At 42.6% G+C, this 20,443-nt stretch overlaps 2 protein-coding genes across 5 annotated transcripts; one reads left to right on the top strand and one right to left on the bottom strand.

Moving 5' to 3' along the window:
* The first annotated feature begins 2,778 nt into the window (after positions 1-2,778).
* Positions 2,779-12,103, top strand: prr5a (proline rich 5a (renal)). 3 transcript variants are annotated; one of them, XM_042110546.1, is made up of 11 exons: positions 2,779-3,170; positions 3,300-4,083; positions 4,174-4,346; positions 5,595-5,705; positions 5,846-5,926; positions 6,241-6,289; positions 7,362-7,419; positions 7,643-7,734; positions 8,131-8,271; positions 10,499-10,637; positions 10,900-12,103. In XM_042110546.1, exons 3-11 carry the CDS (start codon positions 4,219-4,221, stop codon positions 11,421-11,423), a joined length of 1,323 nt encoding a protein of 440 aa, XP_041966480.1. In that variant the 5' UTR covers positions 2,779-3,170; positions 3,300-4,083; positions 4,174-4,218; the 3' UTR covers positions 11,424-12,103. The 3 variants fall into 3 exon arrangements, with proteins under 3 accessions (XP_041966480.1, XP_041966481.1, XP_041966479.1); XM_042110547.1 differs by lacking the exon at positions 3,300-4,083 and having other exon boundaries at positions 2,781-3,170; positions 7,365-7,419; XM_042110545.1 differs by lacking the exon at positions 3,300-4,083 and having other exon boundaries at positions 2,781-3,170.
* Positions 12,104-12,340: 237 nt separating this feature from the next.
* chrm2b (cholinergic receptor, muscarinic 2b) lies at positions 12,341-20,430 on the bottom strand. Of its 2 annotated transcripts, none has more exons than XM_042110544.1 (3): positions 19,964-20,430; positions 19,756-19,870; positions 12,341-15,855 (listed from the first exon to the last, which is right to left on the bottom strand). In XM_042110544.1, exon 3 carries the CDS (start codon positions 15,779-15,781, stop codon positions 14,375-14,377), a length of 1,407 nt encoding a protein of 468 aa, XP_041966478.1. In that variant the 5' UTR covers positions 15,782-15,855; positions 19,756-19,870; positions 19,964-20,430; the 3' UTR covers positions 12,341-14,374. The 2 variants fall into 2 exon arrangements, with proteins under 2 accessions (XP_041966478.1, XP_041966477.1); XM_042110543.1 differs by having other exon boundaries at positions 12,341-15,817.
* Positions 20,431-20,443: the final 13 nt, after the last annotated feature.

Raw genomic sequence — 20,443 nt, 5'->3', positions numbered from 1 at the left:
TCTAGGGGCCACAGTGAGTCTCACCTCTGGGTTCCACCCCCAGTCCAATGGTCAATCCGAGCGGGCAAACCAGGAGCTGGAGAAGGCGCTGCGGTGCATGGTTTCTCGCAAACCCCAGGCTTGGGCACAACAACTGATGTGGATAGAGTATGCTCACAACTCCCTCACCTGTTCTGCCACTGGTATGTCACCTTTCCAGTGTGTGTATGGCTACCAGCCCCCCCTGTTCCCCAGCCAGGAAGGAGATGTGTCCTGCCCGTCTGCCCTCGCCTATGCCCGCCGTTGCCGTCGTACCTGGTCACAAGCTCGTGCCACGCTACTCAAGTCAGCTGTCAGCTATGCCACTGGGGCTAACCGCCGAAGATCGCCGGCACCCGCCTACCGTGTTGGCCAGAAGGTGTGGCTGTCAGCCAAGGATCTCCCACTGCGGGTGGAATCGCGTAAACTGGCACCTCGATTCCTCGGCCCGTTCCCTATCCAGAGGGTCATCAGCCCAACCGCAGTCCGGCTCCAGTTGCCAACCTCCATGAGGGTGCACCCTACTTTCCATGTTTCGAAAGTCAAGCCGACGCATGAAAGCCCGCTGGTCCCCGTGCCGCTTCCTCCTCCTCCTCCTCGCCTCGTTGACGGTGGGCTGGTGTACACCGTTCGACGCCTGCTTCGGTCCAGACGGCGAGGTAGGGGCCTCCAGTATCTCGTCGACTGGGAGGGCTATGGACCTGAGGAGAGAACCTGGGTGCCAGCCAGTCGGATTGTGGACCGGACACTCATCGCCGACTTCCACCGTCTGCATCCTGATCAACCTGCAATCCGTAGGGGCCGCCCCAGAGGGGTCCCTAACCGTCCTGCCCGCCCGGCTTCCTGTCATGTGCCTGACCCTGACCCTGTCTCGGTACCTGTCTCGTCTTCTGTCCACGACCCTCCAGCTCCCTCCGAGGATGAGGATGTTCACTCGGACCGCTCGGAGGAATTCTAGCCCTCCACCGGCTCCCCTCCGCCCTCCCGACGTGGTGTCACTCTTGGGGACTTCTGGGGCCGTCCCTTAGGGGGGGGGTTCTGTCATGAGCTCTCTCTCTGCCTGGTAACACGTGCTGATTGAAGTCTGATGACCTCCACCTGTTCCTGCTCTGCTCTGCCTCACCCTCGTTACCTACCAGCTGCACTGCATTCACCACTCATCATGCCCTCTATATAAAGCCTTGCTTTTCAGTCCACACTTGTCAGATCGTCTGCAACCAGCACCAGTTACCTGCCTGTTTATTGAAAACGCCTCTGACTCTTTGCCTGTGATCCCGGACCCGCTCGACTACTTCTGTGTTCTCCAGCCCCGGTAATCTTGACCTGCCTTCCGTCCCTCTTCTACGAATACCGCCTAGTCCTTGACTGTACTGCTGCTTCGTTTCAATTGCTGTTGTGTGTGTGTTTCCCCCAGGACTTCCCGGATCATCCAGCTCCTGCCTTCGCTGTTCGGCTACTGGGGGAACACACACACGCAGACTCTTGGAACTCCTGTACCCCCCCCGGAACCCCTGGAACCCCCAACCCTTAAATAAACTTTTGAACGTGACGCAATTGTGGTCCTCGTCCTGTTTGGTGTCTGACATCCAGATGACAATAAACTTTGAACTTGAACTTGTTTAACAATTTCATAAAGGATTTACAGACAACTATTGGTGTTAGCAACATACCTTTTTTTTATTATGCTAATGTTTGTAACTGATGGATAATTTGTGCAATGATGGATCACAAGATGCCCTATAGGTTTGGACTTAATCATGTCTTGAACTGTAATAGTTATTAGCAGGGGTTAAATTGAAATTTGTTATGTTCCAGGCCAGGGCTGTCTCAGCTCTGTGTGTGTGTGTGTGTGTGTATGTGTTTGTGTGTGTGTGTGTGTGTGTGGAGGGGGGGGGGGGGTTGCTGAGTCCCCTGATAAGTATGTGCAGGGGGATCAGCATCATACAGAATAAAATTTAGGTTTACAGTATGTACCGGGGATGTGCCTCGGACAGCCCCGGCGCAGTTTAACCCCTGATTATTAGTAATATTTGTTGGTAAAATATATGAACAACTCTTATCATAATGCAATCTCGAATGTTGGTCAGATAGATTATATTTCTGTAGTAGTAGCCTGACTCATTTTGACCAGCCATTATAAAATCAGCAAGGGATCTAAAAGAGGACCCGTGCCGGATTTGCTATTTGATAAACGGGTCCAAAACGGACATATGGGGCCCCGGATGTGGTTTATATGCGAATACAGAGAGGGTCCGGATCGGATGTGCAACCCGCCACTATGGATCCAGACGCAGTTGGACTCCGACCTGGGCCCGTTTTGCTGATCCTGTGATACCTCCGAAGCGGATCGGTCCTGTGCAATGTCAGTTTGCTGTCCAGTCAGACCACGCTTTACCAATAGGCCTCGCAAAACCCAAACTGGGGATAAACAGTTGAAAACTGTTGTTGCATGATGTCACTCTTATCTTTTAGATTTAAAGGGATTGAGGTCATGGGAGCTCACATGGTTCTTTTGTTCACACTATATCACATAAAAGCTGTTTTCTTTCTTGTTATGCAGCCTAGTGTACGACATTCGTTTGGTCGTTTAATCTGTGCCCTATCCAACATATCGAAATGCGAATTTGTTCGATATCCATGACGCGGGAGGCCTGTGACTGGTGATAGTCTTTTTAGCTTTTGATGGGGGCCAAACACCAATCGTTTAATGTGTAGCCTATTCTGTTCATAGACAAAACACCCCATTGCAGGGTGGAGACTCGAAGTAAAAGAGGGACAACATAAGGCCAAAACTGATCCTGAACTCAGACAGAGATATTTTTCCTCGATCTCTACGTTTTGCAGACACAACAACGCGCGTGCACGCTATCTGTCGCAAACATTCGCAAAGTCTGGACTTGGGTGGTAGACAGCGTCTGCCTCGTGCAGCAACGGGAGGAGTAGCCTAGACCTTAGACAAGCGTAGTAGACAACCATACACCTCCTGGAATGACGTGCAGCGCATACGCAGCCTGCACATTAGGTTACAATGAGAGGGATCATCTAACAGTAACGATTGGGATTTACCAACAATTGTTTTCCTTAAGTTATAGTTATTGACTAGTCCTTATTGATGACAACGTCCAGCTTCGAAGCGTGTTCAGCACATGACGGTAAGTTGCTACGCCTTTGTGTTTCCCTACCTAGTTTACATTTCATGTGTTTTCGTGCTGTGGCACAGTGAATGTTATCTCTGTTTCAGTGTGTGATGTTTTTTTTTGTTGTTTTTTTTTGTATGATAGTCCTTGTCATTTGCCAAGGCGTATGACGCCCCATTGATCTTAAAGGAAAGAGGAAACCTGACCAACCTAAATGATCAAGAAAGACACAATATCAATACAATTATAGCTCATCACTAGTTCTTAGGCTGAATGGTGAACTTGCTTCTATTTTTTGCTAGGTAGTCTTCTTGCTAAGGTAGTCTATAGCTAAGTGAACCAGACAGTTCAGTTTGTGGGGGAGAGACAGTTGTGTGTTCGTCTGTGTACCATACGCGCAAAACGAGCTATAACCAGCATTTAATGCATCTAATTTTGGTTACGAGGGCTCTTTTATAGAAACGTCATTAGTTGCACGTAGATTTAAACACACTCAGAAGTGCACAGTAGCTACATTTCTATGTGAAAAGGTAGGCTATATGAGTGTGATGCAACTCTTTGTTACATGGTATCTCTTTGTTTAACGCGTGGTGTTGGTAGATGGCGCTGAAGCTGCTCACACAAGTTCGAATAGCCTATAAGACTATAGATTTATATTGCAATTCATTTTTTGAATTGGCCACCATGGATGATGATGTTTAAGTTAAACAACTGTCACAACAGATGTCTCACTTTGTCATATGTCCTAGATTATTATTGTGTTGTTATTACACATACGACAGAATGAACATTAATAATGTAACTTCCCAGTTCTGAAATTTCTGTTAAGCAAAGCAATTGATTATGGTGTAAACGTAGGGTTGATTAATACAGGCTACCAGTGAGTAATGAGATAACCCATGGGTTAGTCTTGTCTGCTCTCACACATGTGAGTATCAACCCATTTTTATAATCAGATTAATTGAACTTAATTGATCAAATCACATTCTAACCTGAACAATGGTAATGCTGTTTCCAGGATCTACAAAGCTGTTGCAGCCCTGTGTCTAGTCAGTGGTGAAAGATGCTGGATGGACTACATGGGGGCCAGTCTTGTGTACCCTCCTCCAGGCCAGTGTCAATCAGTGTCAGCAGCCTCTCTTTGTTACCACATTGCTTTTACATGGATGGGAGCAATCATCCGATCCGGAGGTACAGTAAGCCTCAACAATGGATATGGTCAAACTCAAACTGTGAAAAATAATCCTTTCTTTCAGTTTCATAAGTAATGCCTTTTGAAATGTTGAAATGGCTAATAATGCCAGTTGAAATGGCTTTTTACTGCCGTTACATGGCATTCGTAACAATAGGATCTGCATCACTGCACAGTTAATAAAGAGGGTAAAGACTAGTGAAGAAGATCTGCTCATACATACATATAAAACTCACAGTGCCCCCATGTCAGTAATATATGAGCTTGACTCTATAAGCTCTATATCTTGCTCTATATCTTGTACTATGACAAATTGAAAATGAGTTAGGTATTAAATCCCTTGGTTTCCCAAGTTTTTGTCATTTAGAGACTCAAGTGGATAGGGTGGAGCCCCCACTGCATCATGCTCTATAACAGTTTTATTCATCATGATGATATGACAATCCCTCCGCCCTCCCCATATTTTACGTAATCTAGTCAGAAATGACTGAGGTGAAGAATTAAATTTAAACCCAGTCAGAATCAACAGAACCAGCACTAATGATTTTTTACATTAATAGGCTAATTTGCCTGACACACATTTTGAACACTGAGAAACCCCCCCAGGAATTGAAACCTAAATTGTGAAATATGAAAAGCTGTCAGCACAAAGGTGTGGTTCCCACACAAGTGGTCACCAGTTGTTGCTATCGCCATAAACCGCTGCTCAGAACGGGACAGATGGCCTAGGTATGTGATGCGAGCCTAATCCTCAAACCAGGACAAGGTTAAGGCTCATCAGCAGTTTGTCTGATGATATCACCCTTCATAATCCCAGAGTTTCTGGATCACTAACCCAAACCAATCGGTAATTCGATATACAGCCTAAATAATTGTGCTTGCACAAAGTTGTTTAGACCAATTATGGCTCAGTGGCAGAGCTAATGGTTATTTGGAGTATTGAAAATGTCTCTTCATGTTACATGACAGCTAACTGTTTACTGCTCTGTGAAATCATTGAGGGGATGTAAACATGTGTGTGGCATACAAAAAAGGACTTTAAGGATAAGTGTGAGTGTGTTCATAGCCCTGTGGGAACATGAGTAGGACAAACATTTACAGATTGTGGGAAGGAAACTGATTTCTCAAGAATTCTATAAAAATTGCGCAATTTCACACCCACCCAGAACCAAACCTTCCTCAGCTTTCTCTCTCTCTTTCACTCTTACTGATATGTTGTTTTTCTTGTTTTTATATGATCACATAAGGACTCTCTACCGGCTGAAGCTAGTGAGTTCTCCTAACCTCACTCAGTTGGGGAAGAGTGACAAAGCCTCCTTGGAGGACAGGGGAAATGGTCCTAATGCTGTCTGGAACAGGTGAAGGTCCAACCCTCTAGACACGTCATATGAATTCCTATCATTTGCCTACATGTTGCTGGGTTGTTGGATCACTTTGTGAATCTAAATTGTGGTGAGAATTGTTTTGACAGGATATCCCTTTGTCTCTGTGTCACTAGCATCCACAATGCAGTCATTGGCGTGTTCCAGAGAAAGGGCTTGGCCGACAATGAACTGTATGCCCTAAATGAGGGTGTAAGGTTAGTCACACTTGGTGAAACATGAGCTTCCTGTCTGTTTCTAAAGAAAACTAACATGGCAAGATACTGAGAAAATATGGCAGCATTTTTGAAGATGGACATTTATAGAATTTTCTGATCAAGTCTGTATTACTGCCTCAGTCCACTCCGATTCACTGCCACAACAGACAAACACACAAACAAACAAACAAACAAACAGTCATAGCTAATAAACAGGTAACCGATAGGATTGTATTAGTGACACTGCCAATGTAAATTGTGTGTGTGTGTGTGCATTTATGTGTTATTGACAGCCACTTCTTTTTGTCACTTAGACAGCTGTTGAAAACAGAGTTGGGCTCCTTTTTTACTGAGTATCTTCAGGTAAGTGATTGTTTTCATGGCAGTGTTTCCCATACATTGACCTAACTGTGGCAGCCCACCACAATATCAACATTGACCACCACATAATGATTTTCCAGGTTGTACTAAATTGTGCTTATATCTGGTTAGCATCATAACCACGCTGTGCTAATCTGTTAAAAACTGTTGCATTCAAGTTAATAATAATAATAATAATAATAACAATAATAATAACTTGGACTTATATAGCGCCTTTCATGGTACCCAAGGTCGCTTAACAATGAGGGGGGGGGGGGGGGGGGGGGTCAAAGGACTTGGTGAAAAGAAATGTTTTGAGGTGCTTTTTGAACATGGGCAGGGACGGGGCAGAGTGGACAAGGAGTGGTAGACTGTTCCAGAGTGTGGGAGCGTTGACAGAGAAAGCCCTGTCCCCATAAGTCCGCAACCTGGTGCGGGGGGTGGCCAGCAGGTCCTTGTCAGAGGACCGCAGGGAGCGTGACTGAGTGTAGGGGTGGAGGAGATCTGTGATGTATTGTGGTGAGAGTCCATGGAGAGATTTGTAGGTGAGCAGGAGGATCTTGTAGGCGATGCGTGACTTGACTGGCAACCAGTGGAGCTGTTGGAGAATGGGAGTGATATGTTGCCAGGGCTTTGTGTGGGTTAAAACCCTGGCAGCTGAGTTCTGGACATACTGGAGTCTGCTAAGGGCCTTGGTGGGCAGTCCAGACAGGACACCATTGCAGTAGTCCAAACGGGAGGTGATGAAGGCGTGGATGAGTGTCTCAGTTACTGAAGGTGTGAGTGAAGGCCGGAGCCGTGAGATGCTTCTGAGGTGGTAGAAGTTAATTCTGCAAACCAACCACCACAAATGGAATTCAATTATCTGGGAAACACTGCATGGGATGTGGCATCTTTGGAAAATGGACTTTTTTTTGTTTTAACATTCCTCAAACTCAAGCCTCTATGTGCCTCAAACTTTCTGTTGTTCTATGATACAATAATGCTTTTTGAATCCTTAAAGTCATGAACAATGAGGTATGAAAAATATTAAAAATGGTGAAATGTTAAAAATCCGCCCTTATCTTTTTCTCAGAAGCAGTTACTGACAAAAGGAATGGTCATTTTACGTGACAAAATCCGCTTCTATGAAGGTATGTTTGTTTTAGTAAGTTGATATTTGGTGCCTCTCCTAGGATGTCTGCTCTAGCCCACTGTCCATATTTCTTACTCATCCTTTTCAGTCCACGTAATTCAAAACGTTTTTTTCCTGCAGACATTGGGGAATCACCTAGCATGCATGCCATTCTTCACAAATTCCTTGTTACATTGCATTTTCTGATCACCTCGTCTAATCCTTGTCTTTCCTCATCACAGGTCAGAAATTATTGGACTCGTTAGCTGAGACATGGGACTTCTTCTTTGGCGATGTCCTCTCCATGTTGCAAGCCATATTCCACCCAGTTCAGGTGAGAAAACAGCTTCTACCCACAGTCAGTCACATGGAGTGTTAAGGATGTATATAGATATGTTATGACATACATGAGTATAGTATGGATTTTTATTTCACTGAACCAAGTAAATAATCAAAAAAGTTTAAGTTTTCAAGCTGTTATTAGCCTTCTGCTGAGCTATACAGGCATCTTTCACGGCAAGATAGCCTATAACTTAAATACAATACATTTCTTTACATTTGAATATTAAAAGAATGTACATGGGAAATGGATACAGAAGTCTAATATGGTATGAAATGGGATGAAAGCCATACAGAGATACACACATACGTGCCTGCCCATTTATGGATTGAAATAAGACAATTAGTGTTCAGTGGGTTAGTAAACTTAACTGTATTTAAATGTAAACAGGGGAAGGAGCCCTCTGTGAGACAGCTGGCACTATTGCATTTCCGGAACACCATCACCCTCAACATGAAACTGGAGGAGGCCTTGTGTCGACCCCGCGCACGCATCCCTCCCTCCATCGTCCAGATGCTCCTCATACTGCAGGTATAGGAACATCTCACTTCCCTCTCCAAAAGATTTGAGATCATCATTCATTTCTCATGACTTATTTCTCATATGTGTGGAAATCTGCTCGTGTTGCAACCCAGGCACAACAATACACATGAGTGGCACAAACTCAGATCTTTACTCATTTAAGGCGCTCTAAGCCATGTTGGGTAACATCACTTCTGTTGACGTTCAAACAAAACAGAGAGCTAGTTTACTACTCCCTCCCCCTCCCTCCTGTGCAATTGAAACTCTCCTAAATGCGCATCTGGTCGGTGCTTTGCTGGAACAGTTTGTTATGTTTTTATGGTCCAGGTTGGACCAAGTTTTTGTTGCTGTTTTTGAAGACTGGACTGTCCACAGAGACTGTGTTTCTTTGCCGTGTATTCAAGGCACAGGCAGCTAGCGGATGGTGAGGTGATGTTTGCAGTATGTGACAAAACATGTTTTAGCTTAGTGTTAGATCATTTTGTACGCTTTGACGCCAAATGAAGGCAAGACCCAGTGATCCAAAAGAACAATACTATTGTATTATATTTGCAAACATGGCAAAAAACATGCAAAGAGAGAGAATGATACAAAACAATGGTTCGTACCCAAACTCTGACATGTTCAGCATGTCAGCTTCCTTATATACGTTGAAGTGACAGAATCAGGGTGTGACACATGGCCTAAATCATAATCCTTTCTCCACTGGTTAGTGGCCTAATACATCATTACTTTTACACATTTTGACCCTCAGGTCAGTCAGCACATTCCGAGATTGGGAAGTGAATTTCTTTCTGTTCCCCTCCTGTCAATTTCCAGCCTTAATTACGAAACTCGGCTTGTCTGGATATTATAAAAGCAGAACTATAAACAGAACATAAGGTTCATGCTTGTAGACTAAGACACAATAATATACAGAACATCAGATTTGTAACTGAAACAGACAGAAACAGAAGATTCATATCTGTGAACCAAAACAGCTAAAACATACAGCATGCATGTGAATCTTAAGCTAAATCAATGTGAAACACTTACATTTTTTAAGGCAGTGCAATAACTAAAACATATTACTTATAGGTGTTTTATAACAGTGCAAATAACTTTTCTTAATTATCATTATAAGCTAGCAGACATATCAAGAATTTATATTTCTCCAACACTTAGAAACCATGTTAACATCGCTTAGAGCACCTTTAAGAGCCAGGAACAGTAGCACTTGATGCAAAACTGCAGAGTGACATAAACACAATGGGGAAGCAAGGCACTGAACAAACCCAAGGGTTTAAATACACAGGACTTAACAGAACACAGAACTAGACGAACAAGGCACAGGTGAGTAGGTAACAAAGCAATGATCAGGCACACGAGACAGGTGAAACCTATGACATAATCAACTGGAATAAAGGGACCAGGAAGTAACACAAAAGCACATGGAGCGTAGCAACCAGGAAGGCAAGCACAGGAAGCAAACAAAACCCACATGACAAACTGACATAAGTAAACACACAGCTCACCAAACAAGTTAACTATCAATCCACTTTCACTTGACTTTGATGGAAAACATCATAAGGTCAAGGAAAGATATGAAGATGAATTGATAAAGACAAGCATGGAGAATCACTCTCTACTTACACAAGGCTACATCATTACAGGAGGATGGGTGTTATTGACATGTGTCATGTTGATTGGTTGTTTTTACCTGGTACAAGGAATTGTGGGGTGTCACTATCACCTTTCCATTCATGAAAGATACTTCAGTGTACCCTATGCTAAAGGAGATTTGAAAGGACGCACTGAAGTACCTCTCCTAAGTGTGCAGAGAAACCAAACTGCTCTTATCACTAAATTTCCAGGTCATTTCATTCTGACAGGAACCTTCCTAAGCAAAAAAGACTGTGAATACAGTCCTAGACAGCAAAATAAGAGAACACAAATAAGGAAACCAAGTACACCCAGATATCAAACCATGCTAGCATGTGTCTTTTGGAAATGGAAGATTTCAGAATCAAATTCTGTCTAAAGCGTTCCAACAAAATACATTCCATACAAACGACATCACTCTCCTCTGCCATGACGACACACTGCAGCACTGACTTCACCCTGTTTATCCATGCACTTCATTTGTGCGGTGATGGAACCATTTGCCTGGTTATTATTGGCTAGTAAGGCCTTATTTGGTTGAAATAGGTCTCTGTGTGTGTGTTTCACGCTCTCTCTCTCCTCCACACCCCCGCAGGGAGTCCATGAGTCCCGAGGCGTGAGTGAGGAGTACATCAGACTGGAGGCGCTCATCCAGAGGGTGGTGTCTCCCTACCTGGGAACTCAGGGACTGCGCTCTCACGAAAACCCACTCTCAGAATGCTCTTACACACTAGGTAAAATCTGCTTGCTTTTTGTAAACATACAGGGTGCCTCAAAGATGCTCTCCCTATAGTTACTCACCAGTGTCCTCAGCAGAATCAGTCCATGTTAAGGCCAGTATTCCCCTTGGTTACAGTCTGAAGTATGGCAGTGTGGGATGTACCAAATTCACATACCAAAATCACATACATACCAAGGTGTACCAATAAACCACCTTAACCATGATATATTATCCATTTTGAGTTCCTCTTCCTTTGCTTTTCTTTACCCAAACAGACAAGCATTTGCACTGGGCTTGGTCAAAGCCAGGTGACGCACACACCAACCCCGTTGTGCGATCTAAGAGCTACAACATTCCGATGCTGACGCCAGTGGCGGAGTACGACTCAGAGGTCGGCTCTCTGGGCAGCGTGGGCATTCGCCGTCACTCCGCCTGCGAGGTCTCGGCCTGCTTGGAACAGCCAGGCTACCCCATGCTTGGCACTACTGTGGACACTGGCTCAACCCCCAGACTCTGCCTCGAACATGACCTCCCTTTGCGAGGGGCCTCGGTCCAGCCCGGCCTGCTCTCGTCCGCCATCTTTCCTCCACATTGTGCAGGGACCCTGCACCCGCCCGGCGGTCAGCCCTGTCACCCCGAGCTGGCCAAAGCCCACTCGTCCCCCGCCAGCTGCTCCTCCAGCCCAGAGACCACCATCGTCCAAGGTCTCGACTCCCTGGACTCCGATCAGGAAGGGATCTTCATTGACTTCTCTCACTGCCGCTCAGAGTCATATGGTACCACGCGTCAGACTAGCTAACCCACCAGAAACCAATTATCTCCTCGCACCATTTACCTACATCCACCCAACAAAGGATGTTAATACTTCTGTTCTCTATCATGAGGATTAAGATCACTAAACATTCCTTATTTTAGATCATTTTGTCATCTTAGTTTGTCATGTCGCCTTGAGGATAAGGGCAGGGTTGTAAGTTTTTATATAATTTCCCAAGATTGACAGAAAATGTGTGTCTTCGTTATTCAAAGAAATCCACGTCTTCTCTACATCTTCAAACTTCCATGTTTTCTTGTTTTGATTCGTTTTGAGGATATTACTTGATGAGTAGATTTAAATGACGCTTTGTTCAGATTTCCATGAAGTCAAAACCATGTAAAATATATTGGCCTTTGCTTTTTTATTAATGATGTTTGAAACTTACATGAATTTTACACAATGAAAACTTTAAAAAGAATCACTTTTCACTATTGTCAAATTATTTCTTAAATTAAGTTGGCCACTTTAATATGTTTTGATAGTTATTTCTATGCAAAATAGAGTAGCTTGCATTTTTGTTGGGTAGAAATGAATATGGGAGTTATCTTTTCTTAACTTGAGTAGTGAAGCAAATTTAAGAAATACATCAAGGTAAACCTCTACTTGATTGTCACAAGTTTATTACAAGATCATCACAATTGTATTAAAGAACACCGATATAAGTATATATACTTTTTTGATCCCGTGAGGGAAATTTGGTCTCTGCATTTAACCCAATCGATGAATTAGTGAAACACAAACAGCACACAGTGTGGTGAAGCACACACTAATCCCAGCGCAGTGAGCTGCCTGCTACAATGGCGGCGCTCGGGGAGCAGTGAGGGGTTAGGTGCCTTGCTCAAGGGCACTTCAGCCGCGGCCCACTGGTTGGGGCTCGAACCGGCAACTCTCCGGTTACAAGTCCAGAGTGCTAACCAGTGGGCCACAGCTGCCCCTCATCCCATGTTATTCACTGAGTTGTAAGTTAAAAACATGTTGTGTATACTGATTATGATGAGCACTATTATGGTGGTCTGCAGCATTGTCACTTAAAATGTTAACTTCATGCGCCAAAACCATAATAATCCCACTTTAGGATGCTGAATACGGAAATATTGGAATATGCAAATACTCATATTGTGATAGACCATTTATTGAGTGGTAGATGGTAGGTTGTGAAGTACTGATTTCGAAGTTATAGCACCCCCTGCTGCTCTAGTTGTATTATATGTGAGGGGGCAAAGGATGTTGGCTCTACTGTACGATGTTAACACAATCCCTTCTGGAGATGCAGATGGAAATATAAATAGGACCATGAAGAAATGTAAATTTAGTGAGCATGGCAGATTACCAATTTTTTAACAGGCAATGCTATGCTAAATACTTTAGGCCAGAAAACAGAATTATGAAAATCCGTTTTTGGCAAAACATGAGCCTCAGCTGCGAATGCCACCTGACCAGTGAGTATAGGTACCAAAACCCCATGCTGACCCTGGGCACCATTGGAAATGAAATCCCACATTTCATGTTGATAGGCTACACACACTATCATTTATTAGCTGGTGAAATCTGACATTTATTTCTGCTGGGAGTAGATGAATTATTTTGGGAAATGTGTAGAGCAATCATCATTTGCCATTGTAATGGAGGCTATGAGACTGCTCTATCATCGCAGGCTGACAGATTTGAACATTTCAGGTTTGATAGTCTGACCAACACCTTCTGAGAGTTTTCTCTCTTATGGACTTTAAACTTGATGCATTATCAAATGACAGGGAGACATACTGAAACAATAATTACCAGTGTTAACAGTATTAGGAGTAACATTTATATTTTACAGTCAAAGCAGGATACTCAAGCTTGAAAGGACTTAACGATTTATGGTGTAAGCAATATATACACATAATACATGAAGGTAGTATATTAATACAATTGCTCTTTAAACATACACATGTTCAACAGACCACATCAAACCACATTTTGAGACCTCACATTCCTGGAGTTTAAGGATCTATTTTACAATAGAGAAATGTAACCTTGAGCATGTCATGTTGTAGTAAATAATGGCAGACCATGCACTTGGCATCCAACTGCTGTACAGATCAGAAACAAAACCCTTCAGTGACAGCCCTTGACTGAAAAGAGTAACATTCAAAGTATAGGTTACATGTTTTATGTTTAAATAGTTACTCAATCATAATAAATGTGTGTATGCAAAAAGTGAATGTGATTGACCATTTTGGGGCAACATGTAATGTTAAGCCTTAAAACAAATTGAACTTTATCACAGGATATTACACTGTAAGACAGTGGTGGATCATCACATGCCAAGATGGATTTAAATTATAAGGTCACTTAAATGCCTTTTGTGTATATAGCATGTTTACAGTTATTACATTATACCTAATGATATACAACTCACACAGATCTTATATCTGATCAATACTGGCTCTAGGGTGTCTGAGATTAAAGGTGTAGCGATTTTACACGATTTCCGGCCCACGCCCATTCCGTGATTACACTGTAAATAAAACAGCTCTCTGTAGGCAGCCCAGGCTCTGAAAATTGGAAACAAAGAAAGTAGGGGCACCCTGTCCTAACCTGACTCTCGCCAGATGAATTTCATTCTCATCCTGTGAGTGGAGCTAGGCGGAGCTAGGCGGAACGAAATTCATCTGGCGAGAGTCAGGTTAACCCTGTCCACCTACCAAAACGAAACTTTGCGTGGAATTTCTCTGGAATTCTGAAGGTAGAGCTACTGTACCTTTCTGGCGTGTTTCGTTTGGTCCTTGGTTCAAATATAACGCTGTTTTGGACAAAAGTGTCTGCTAATACATTAAAATATAAACACAAACAAATGGCATCTCCTGCGAAATCGCTGATGGCAACTTTAAAGATTCCTTTTTTTAACCTCTAATCAATTCCATATTAACCTTCCCTCATTTTAGCATCTTTCTTCATTTAGATGAGCGGATATTTTTGTATCGGCACAGCAAGAGTTGTTTGAAGGTGTTTTTGAATGTTATGTTGCACAGAGCATAGCAGGCTGGGTTGACCGTGCTGTTAATGTAGCAGAGCCAGTAGCCAAAGGTCCACATGGAGGCTGGGATGCAGGTGCTGCAGAACGTGTTGATGAGGACCATCACATTGTACGGAGTCCAAGTAACCACAAAGGCCACCAGAATAGCCATGATGGTCCGTGTGACTTTCCTCTCACGGGACGGTACACCTCCTCGCTTTCTCCTTTTGGGTGGCCGAAGGGTCGATTTTAGGATCCTCTGAGAAACCGAACTTGACCCTTCAGGGAATGTCTCCACCTTCGTGTCAGTAGGTAGGGATGGTGACCAGATACAGGTGAGTTTGGACCAGTTGGCTCTGGTTCTGTTCGAATTTGACTTTAACTGTGGCGACAGTGTGGTTTGGCCAACCACCGTCTTCCCCACAGCATCAGCCTCCTCCTCTTTGTGATTGGACGAAACAAGGACACTGCCTGATGTGGACTCGTTCTCTGTCTCCTGGTCCTCTCCGGTGGTGGCATCCTCAGTGCCAGCGTCTAATGGAGGCAGCGGTGGCCCTTTGTCAGCCTTGTTCCCACCCTTGCTTCCTTTCCCCCTGCACTGATTGGCTCCTTGGGTGAGGCCGCCCTGATGATTGTCCTGACTTTCACTGGACACCCTCCTGCTCTCCCTCCTCACACGACTCTTGCTGGCCTTGGAGATCTGCCAGTACAGCACGATCATGGTAATTACCGGCACGTAGAATGCAGCAATGGCCGTGCCAAAGGTCACCACTGCATTGGAGAAAAACTGAATGTAGCACTCCTGTTCTGGAACTGTCCGCTCACCCACAATGAACTGCCAGAAAAGAATGGCCGGCGCCCATAATATGAACGAGAGCACCCACGCTGCGGCTATCATCATGCCTGCCATTTTCGTGGTTCTGTTGACCGGGTAACTGAGTGGTTTGGTTACACAGAAATAGCGATCAAAGCTTATTATTAGCAGGTTCATTACTGATGCATTGCTCATAACATAGTCAAGGGCCAACCACAGGTCACAAATAACGGGGCCAAGAGGCCAATAGCCAACCACTATGTAGACTGTGTAGAGGTTCATGGAGAACAGGCCAATTATCAGATCTGCACAGGCCAGGCTAAACAGGAAATAATTGTTAACTGTTTGGAGATTCCTGTTTACTTTTATAGAGACAATGACCAAGATATTACCAATAATTGTAATCAAGCTCAAAGAACCAAGTCCTAGAATTATGAAGACCACCTCCACAATGTTGTCCAGGCTCACTAAAGGCAAATCCTTTCCATTTGCATTCAGGGATTCTGTAGGAGTGAAGTTGAAGGTCCCCATTTCATCTGCCCAGGGTGAGGACTGATCTTTGAACCCCTTAGAACAAAGAAGATCTTTCAGCTTGATTGGGTTTGCTAGAAAATACACGTAAGACAAATTATATGTTATGCCCTTTACACCTCTAATAAAACAGTTCAACAGAAACTGTTTTGAATATCCAACCACTGATTAGCTTAAATACTGTTCTACATAAACTGTAACATGGGATCACATTTGTGTCTAAACATTTAATAGCAGCATCATTTAAATCTAGTGAAAATGTGTGAGTCCAACTTAAACTACTAATTTACCCACAGTCAAACTTAAATAAACCATATCAAAAGAAAATGTGTATTTATCATGACCATGTGTGATGAGTCATGCAGTGAGCTTACAGGACACAAGAGAACATGTGGAAATAGTATCCAATCTCTTCATGGGGCGTTCATCATTTGTCATAAACTATCTTATTCATTTATCCATTGAAAATAACCATTCCCCCAACACATTTAAGGTGGCAAGGGTGATACCTTTATTTAAAAAGGGGCCCAAATCTGATCCTGGAAATGTCTGCCCTGTATCTATCCAGTGTTCCAATCGGGCTTTAGAAAAGCCCATTCCACTTATACCTGTCTGCTTTATCTTACAGACTTTATTAGGAAAGAGGTGGAAAAGGGGAACTTTTGTGGCATGGTGTTAATTAGACCTTCAAAAGGCCTTTGATACAATTCAGTATGATATCCTTTTGTTCAAACTCAAAGCTCTGGGTTTTTCTCATACATCTCTTTAGTGGGTGAGGTCATACCTGGTTGGCAGAGAACAGGTGGTGGATGTGGAAGGGACCTTGTCCTCACCACTTAAATTAACTTGTGGAGTTTCCCAGGGGAATATTTTAGGTCTTCCCTTTTTTTTGCTACAGTGCCCTCCAGAATTACTGGCACCTCTGCTAAAGTTGACTAAAAACCTGTATCACAGTACATAATCTGCTGGTGATTTATTGTAATCTCATAATGAAAAAAATAGGAAAAATCCAACCTTGAAGGGCAGCAAATTTATTCTGAGAAAAAGGAAAATCTCATAAAGAAATAAATATTATTAACAAAATCACGTCGCTCACAATTATTGGCACCCCTGCTTGTAATAGCTTCTTAAGCCTCCCTTTGCCAATAAAACAGCTTGTAATATTCTCCTATGACACCCCATAAAGTTGGAGAATACAAAGCAAGGGATTTAAGGCCGTTCGTCTTTACCAAATCTCCCCAGATCGTCCAGATTTCTAGGTCCACACTTGTGCATTCTCCTCTTTGACTCACCCCACTGTTTTTCTATGGAGTTTAGATCAGGGGACTGAGATGGCAATAGATTTTGTGTTCAGTAAACCCTATTTGTTTTGATCTGGACGTTTGCTTTGGTTCATTGACCTGATGAATGATCTAATCATGACCAACTTTTAATGTCTTGGCAGAGATTGACAGATTTCCTTTGAAAATGTTCAGGTTTTCATGATACCATGCACCATAATTAGGTTTTTCTGTAATATTCAAACAGTGGTTTTTATGAAATTGTTTGCCTATCTTACAATCCTCCATAATGTGCGTGGGGGCAAGATAACCATGGGTCTTTGTCGAACATTTCCAGATGATTAGAACTTTTTAATAATTGTTTTAACTGTAAATATAGACATTTTCAACAAAGTACCTAGTTTTTATAGACATCCCCTGACTTACAAATGTCAACACTCTTTGTTTTTATTTAGATTTAATGTATTCTCTTGTCTTTCCTATGATGAAAAATGACTAGAGGATTTAGCCTCTGTGCCACTTTATTTTCATACCTTAGTGAAAAAGAAAGCCATGAACTACTTCTGAAAGTTCAAACACACTCTGATTAACTTAAATAAATTGAAATTAGATAGGAAAATGCTTAGGTTTTGTATAGATGTTTCTACTGGTGTCAATATTTGTGAGCAATGTATTTTTGTTAAAAATATTTATTTCTAAATGAGAGATTTTCCTTTTTCTCAGAATAAATTTGCTTCCCTTCAAGGGTGGATTTTTCCTCATTGTTTTCATTGTGAGATTACAATAAATCACCAACGGATTATTTTTTATACCTGTTTTTAGTCAACTTTACCAAAGGTGCCAATAATTCCGGAGGGTACTGTATATGTTAATGATATGCCGTCAGCCATAAATTGTAATTTGTTTTTATTTGCAGATGACTCAGCTATTCTAGTCTCTCATAAAGAGAAATCAGAGGTGGAAAGGCTGCTTAGTTTAGAACTCCTTAACCTCAGTGCTTGGTTAACAGATAACAAGCTGTCTCTCCACCTTGGCAAAACAGAGTTGATTCTTTCTGGGTCCAGAGATAAACTGAAAAAGTCTTTAGGGTTTAGGGTAGTCGTAGGTGTGGGTATGGCTCAAAGAGTTATCTGAAAAGTAAGTCCAAGGACTAAGTTCCTGGCAAGAATTTCCAGCCTCTTAGATAGTAACACCTTGAAAACCCTGGCCGATGCTCTTGTTCAATGCCATGACTCTTGGTCAATGTCTTGACTATGTCTGTACATCTTGGCACACTGCCACTACTGAAGGCCTATAGACAAGCTGCAGATCTGTCAAAATAAACGGATCAGAGTGATCCTTAAACTACATCCTAGAACTCATCTTCTTCCTGACCATTCCACCACATGGCTCAGAGTTGAGGAGAGTTTCCCAACTTAAACTGTGTTTAGTTTGATAAGAAATAACCTGGCACCCAAGTATCTATGTAATTACTTTTCTAAAATTAGTGACACGCACAACTACTCCACCAGGGGGAGTTCCACAGATTACAGGCTCTGCCGTTGAGCTGGACGGGAAAGTACTCTTTCCTATACTCGGCAGCTGTCTTGTGGAATGGCTTACCTTTCAACCTTAAACTGTTCTCCTACATTAATTTTCAATCTTCAAAAAAAAAGGTTATCAAACTCATAAACAAAATCAAAAGATCCTTGAAGTAGGAATATTGTACCGTCTGTTTGTGTGTCTGCGTGTCTGTCTGTCTGGGAACTTAGCTCTTGTTTTTTTGTATTTCTTTAGTTTTTTTTTTCTATTGTGTTTTTGACTTGTTTGTCTTGATTATTAGTTGACCCTTTTCCCCTTTGTCCTCAATGTTTTAGTCCATGTGTTGTTAGTCCCCTTCCATTTTAAGGATAAAGCCTTTGGGCTTTATTGTGTTTTTTTTATCCTTTTGAACACTTCTTGTTGATTGTTGTTCAATAAAGTTTTCATTCATTCATCCTTAATACTGCCTCAAAAAAGTGCTATTCACTGGATAACGGTTCAAATTGATTGAGCACCTGTCTTCATTTTTCACTATTGTCACTGCCTGTTCCATTTGTAATCCTACAATACTCATTTTATTATAGGCCTACACAAATTGTAGTGGAGCTGTGTGTGTGTGTGAGGAGGGGGTCCTTTAATATTACCCTGCTTCATACCATAACCCTTTTGTCTACACATATAGTGTATTCAAAAAAGGATTAGCAAATGACCAGTCTATTTGATTTATATCCAGTGCAGGGGATATACTACGGCTACTGCCAAATGGGAAGTATGTGAGATAACAATGAAAAATCTGGTTTGTGCAATCTATTCAGATGCACAAATGACAGACTTCATGCAGGTAATACAAAATATTATCTGTGAAAGGTCACACTCTGCCATCTACTTGTGGTGTATGCTGAATTCATAACACAGGTTCCTGGACAGTAGACCAGACTAGGTTCTCACTCAGATACTAAGGGTCCACAACAATGTGGGAAATACCACATTAAGCCAGGCTTGTAGCATGAATGTGTAATATGGGGATCATGACGGAATGCCCTTTAGACATTATGTGTTAAAACCTTCATTTTTTAAACTTAAATTAAAACAAATTCAGAAAATTAAGTAAGTAAGAGTAGGCTACCTGCAGTTTTTTCCATCATGGAACAGAAGTAGAGAACAGAACCTTACCTCCATAGCCACAGATGTAGCCTTATCGGTGGTTAGAAGCCTCCCCTCTGACCCATCTCTTAACTCAAGTTGTATTTCCAACCAGTGACGGTACAAGGCTCCAACTCAGGTATGCCTAATGTTAAAATAGATGTTTCAACAAATGATAGCCTACTCAATAAATAAAAGATTACTGACAGCTGTCATAATCATGTTAAAATACGCCTACCTTTTCTAATCGCCGTTTTCCAATGTGTCACGTTAGCAACTGCCCAGTCATCTCATGATCGGTAATCCACATGAAAAACTTTCTTACTGAAAGTCTAACACGAGTCCAGTGAACGGCAGTCTGCGGCCGCCGAATGTAGCACTATGTTAGGGTGGAGCATGCGGTCGTTTTGGGAGGGTGTACAAATCTCTCACCTGACCAATGAATGCTTTTTTCTCAGTTATAGTGTAATTTGTTTACTTTCTGCTAAATCCAGGGAATCAGGACAAGCAAATTCAGTTATACGTAGGCTAATTATTAATTATGTATTTCATAGGCTATTCCGTCTGCTGTGTGGGCAAGGACAACCCCACCGCATGTCTGGATGTTTCTTCTTTTAAAGCAACACCAAAGAGTTTTTTGTAGGCCTACCTTAAAATAATGTTTCCAAAATTGTTTCCGTGTTCATCAACTCGTAACAGGGTGAACGGCACTTCTGCA

The sequence above is a fragment of the Alosa sapidissima genome, chromosome 11, assembly GCF_018492685.1.
Source record: "Alosa sapidissima isolate fAloSap1 chromosome 11, fAloSap1.pri, whole genome shotgun sequence".
Lineage (NCBI taxonomy): Eukaryota > Metazoa > Chordata > Actinopteri > Clupeiformes > Clupeidae > Alosa > Alosa sapidissima.
The sequence above is the reverse complement of the archived record's forward strand: the minus strand, read 5'-3'. Positions and strand labels throughout refer to the sequence as shown.

What these genes read in the sequence shown, in the direction of transcription:
- prr5a (XM_042110546.1), top strand. Translation starts at nt 4,219, where the DNA reads ATGCTGGATGGACTACATGGGGGCCAGTCTTGTGTACCCTCCTCCAGG. An exon ending in TTTTTACTGAGTATCTTCAG is followed by an intron (nt 6,290 to 7,361) that starts GTAAGTGATTGT and finishes TCTTTTTCTCAG; the next exon opens with AAGCAGTTACTGACAAAAGG. An exon ending in AGAATGCTCTTACACACTAG is followed by an intron (nt 10,638 to 10,899) that starts GTAAAATCTGCT and finishes TTACCCAAACAG; the next exon opens with ACAAGCATTTGCACTGGGCT.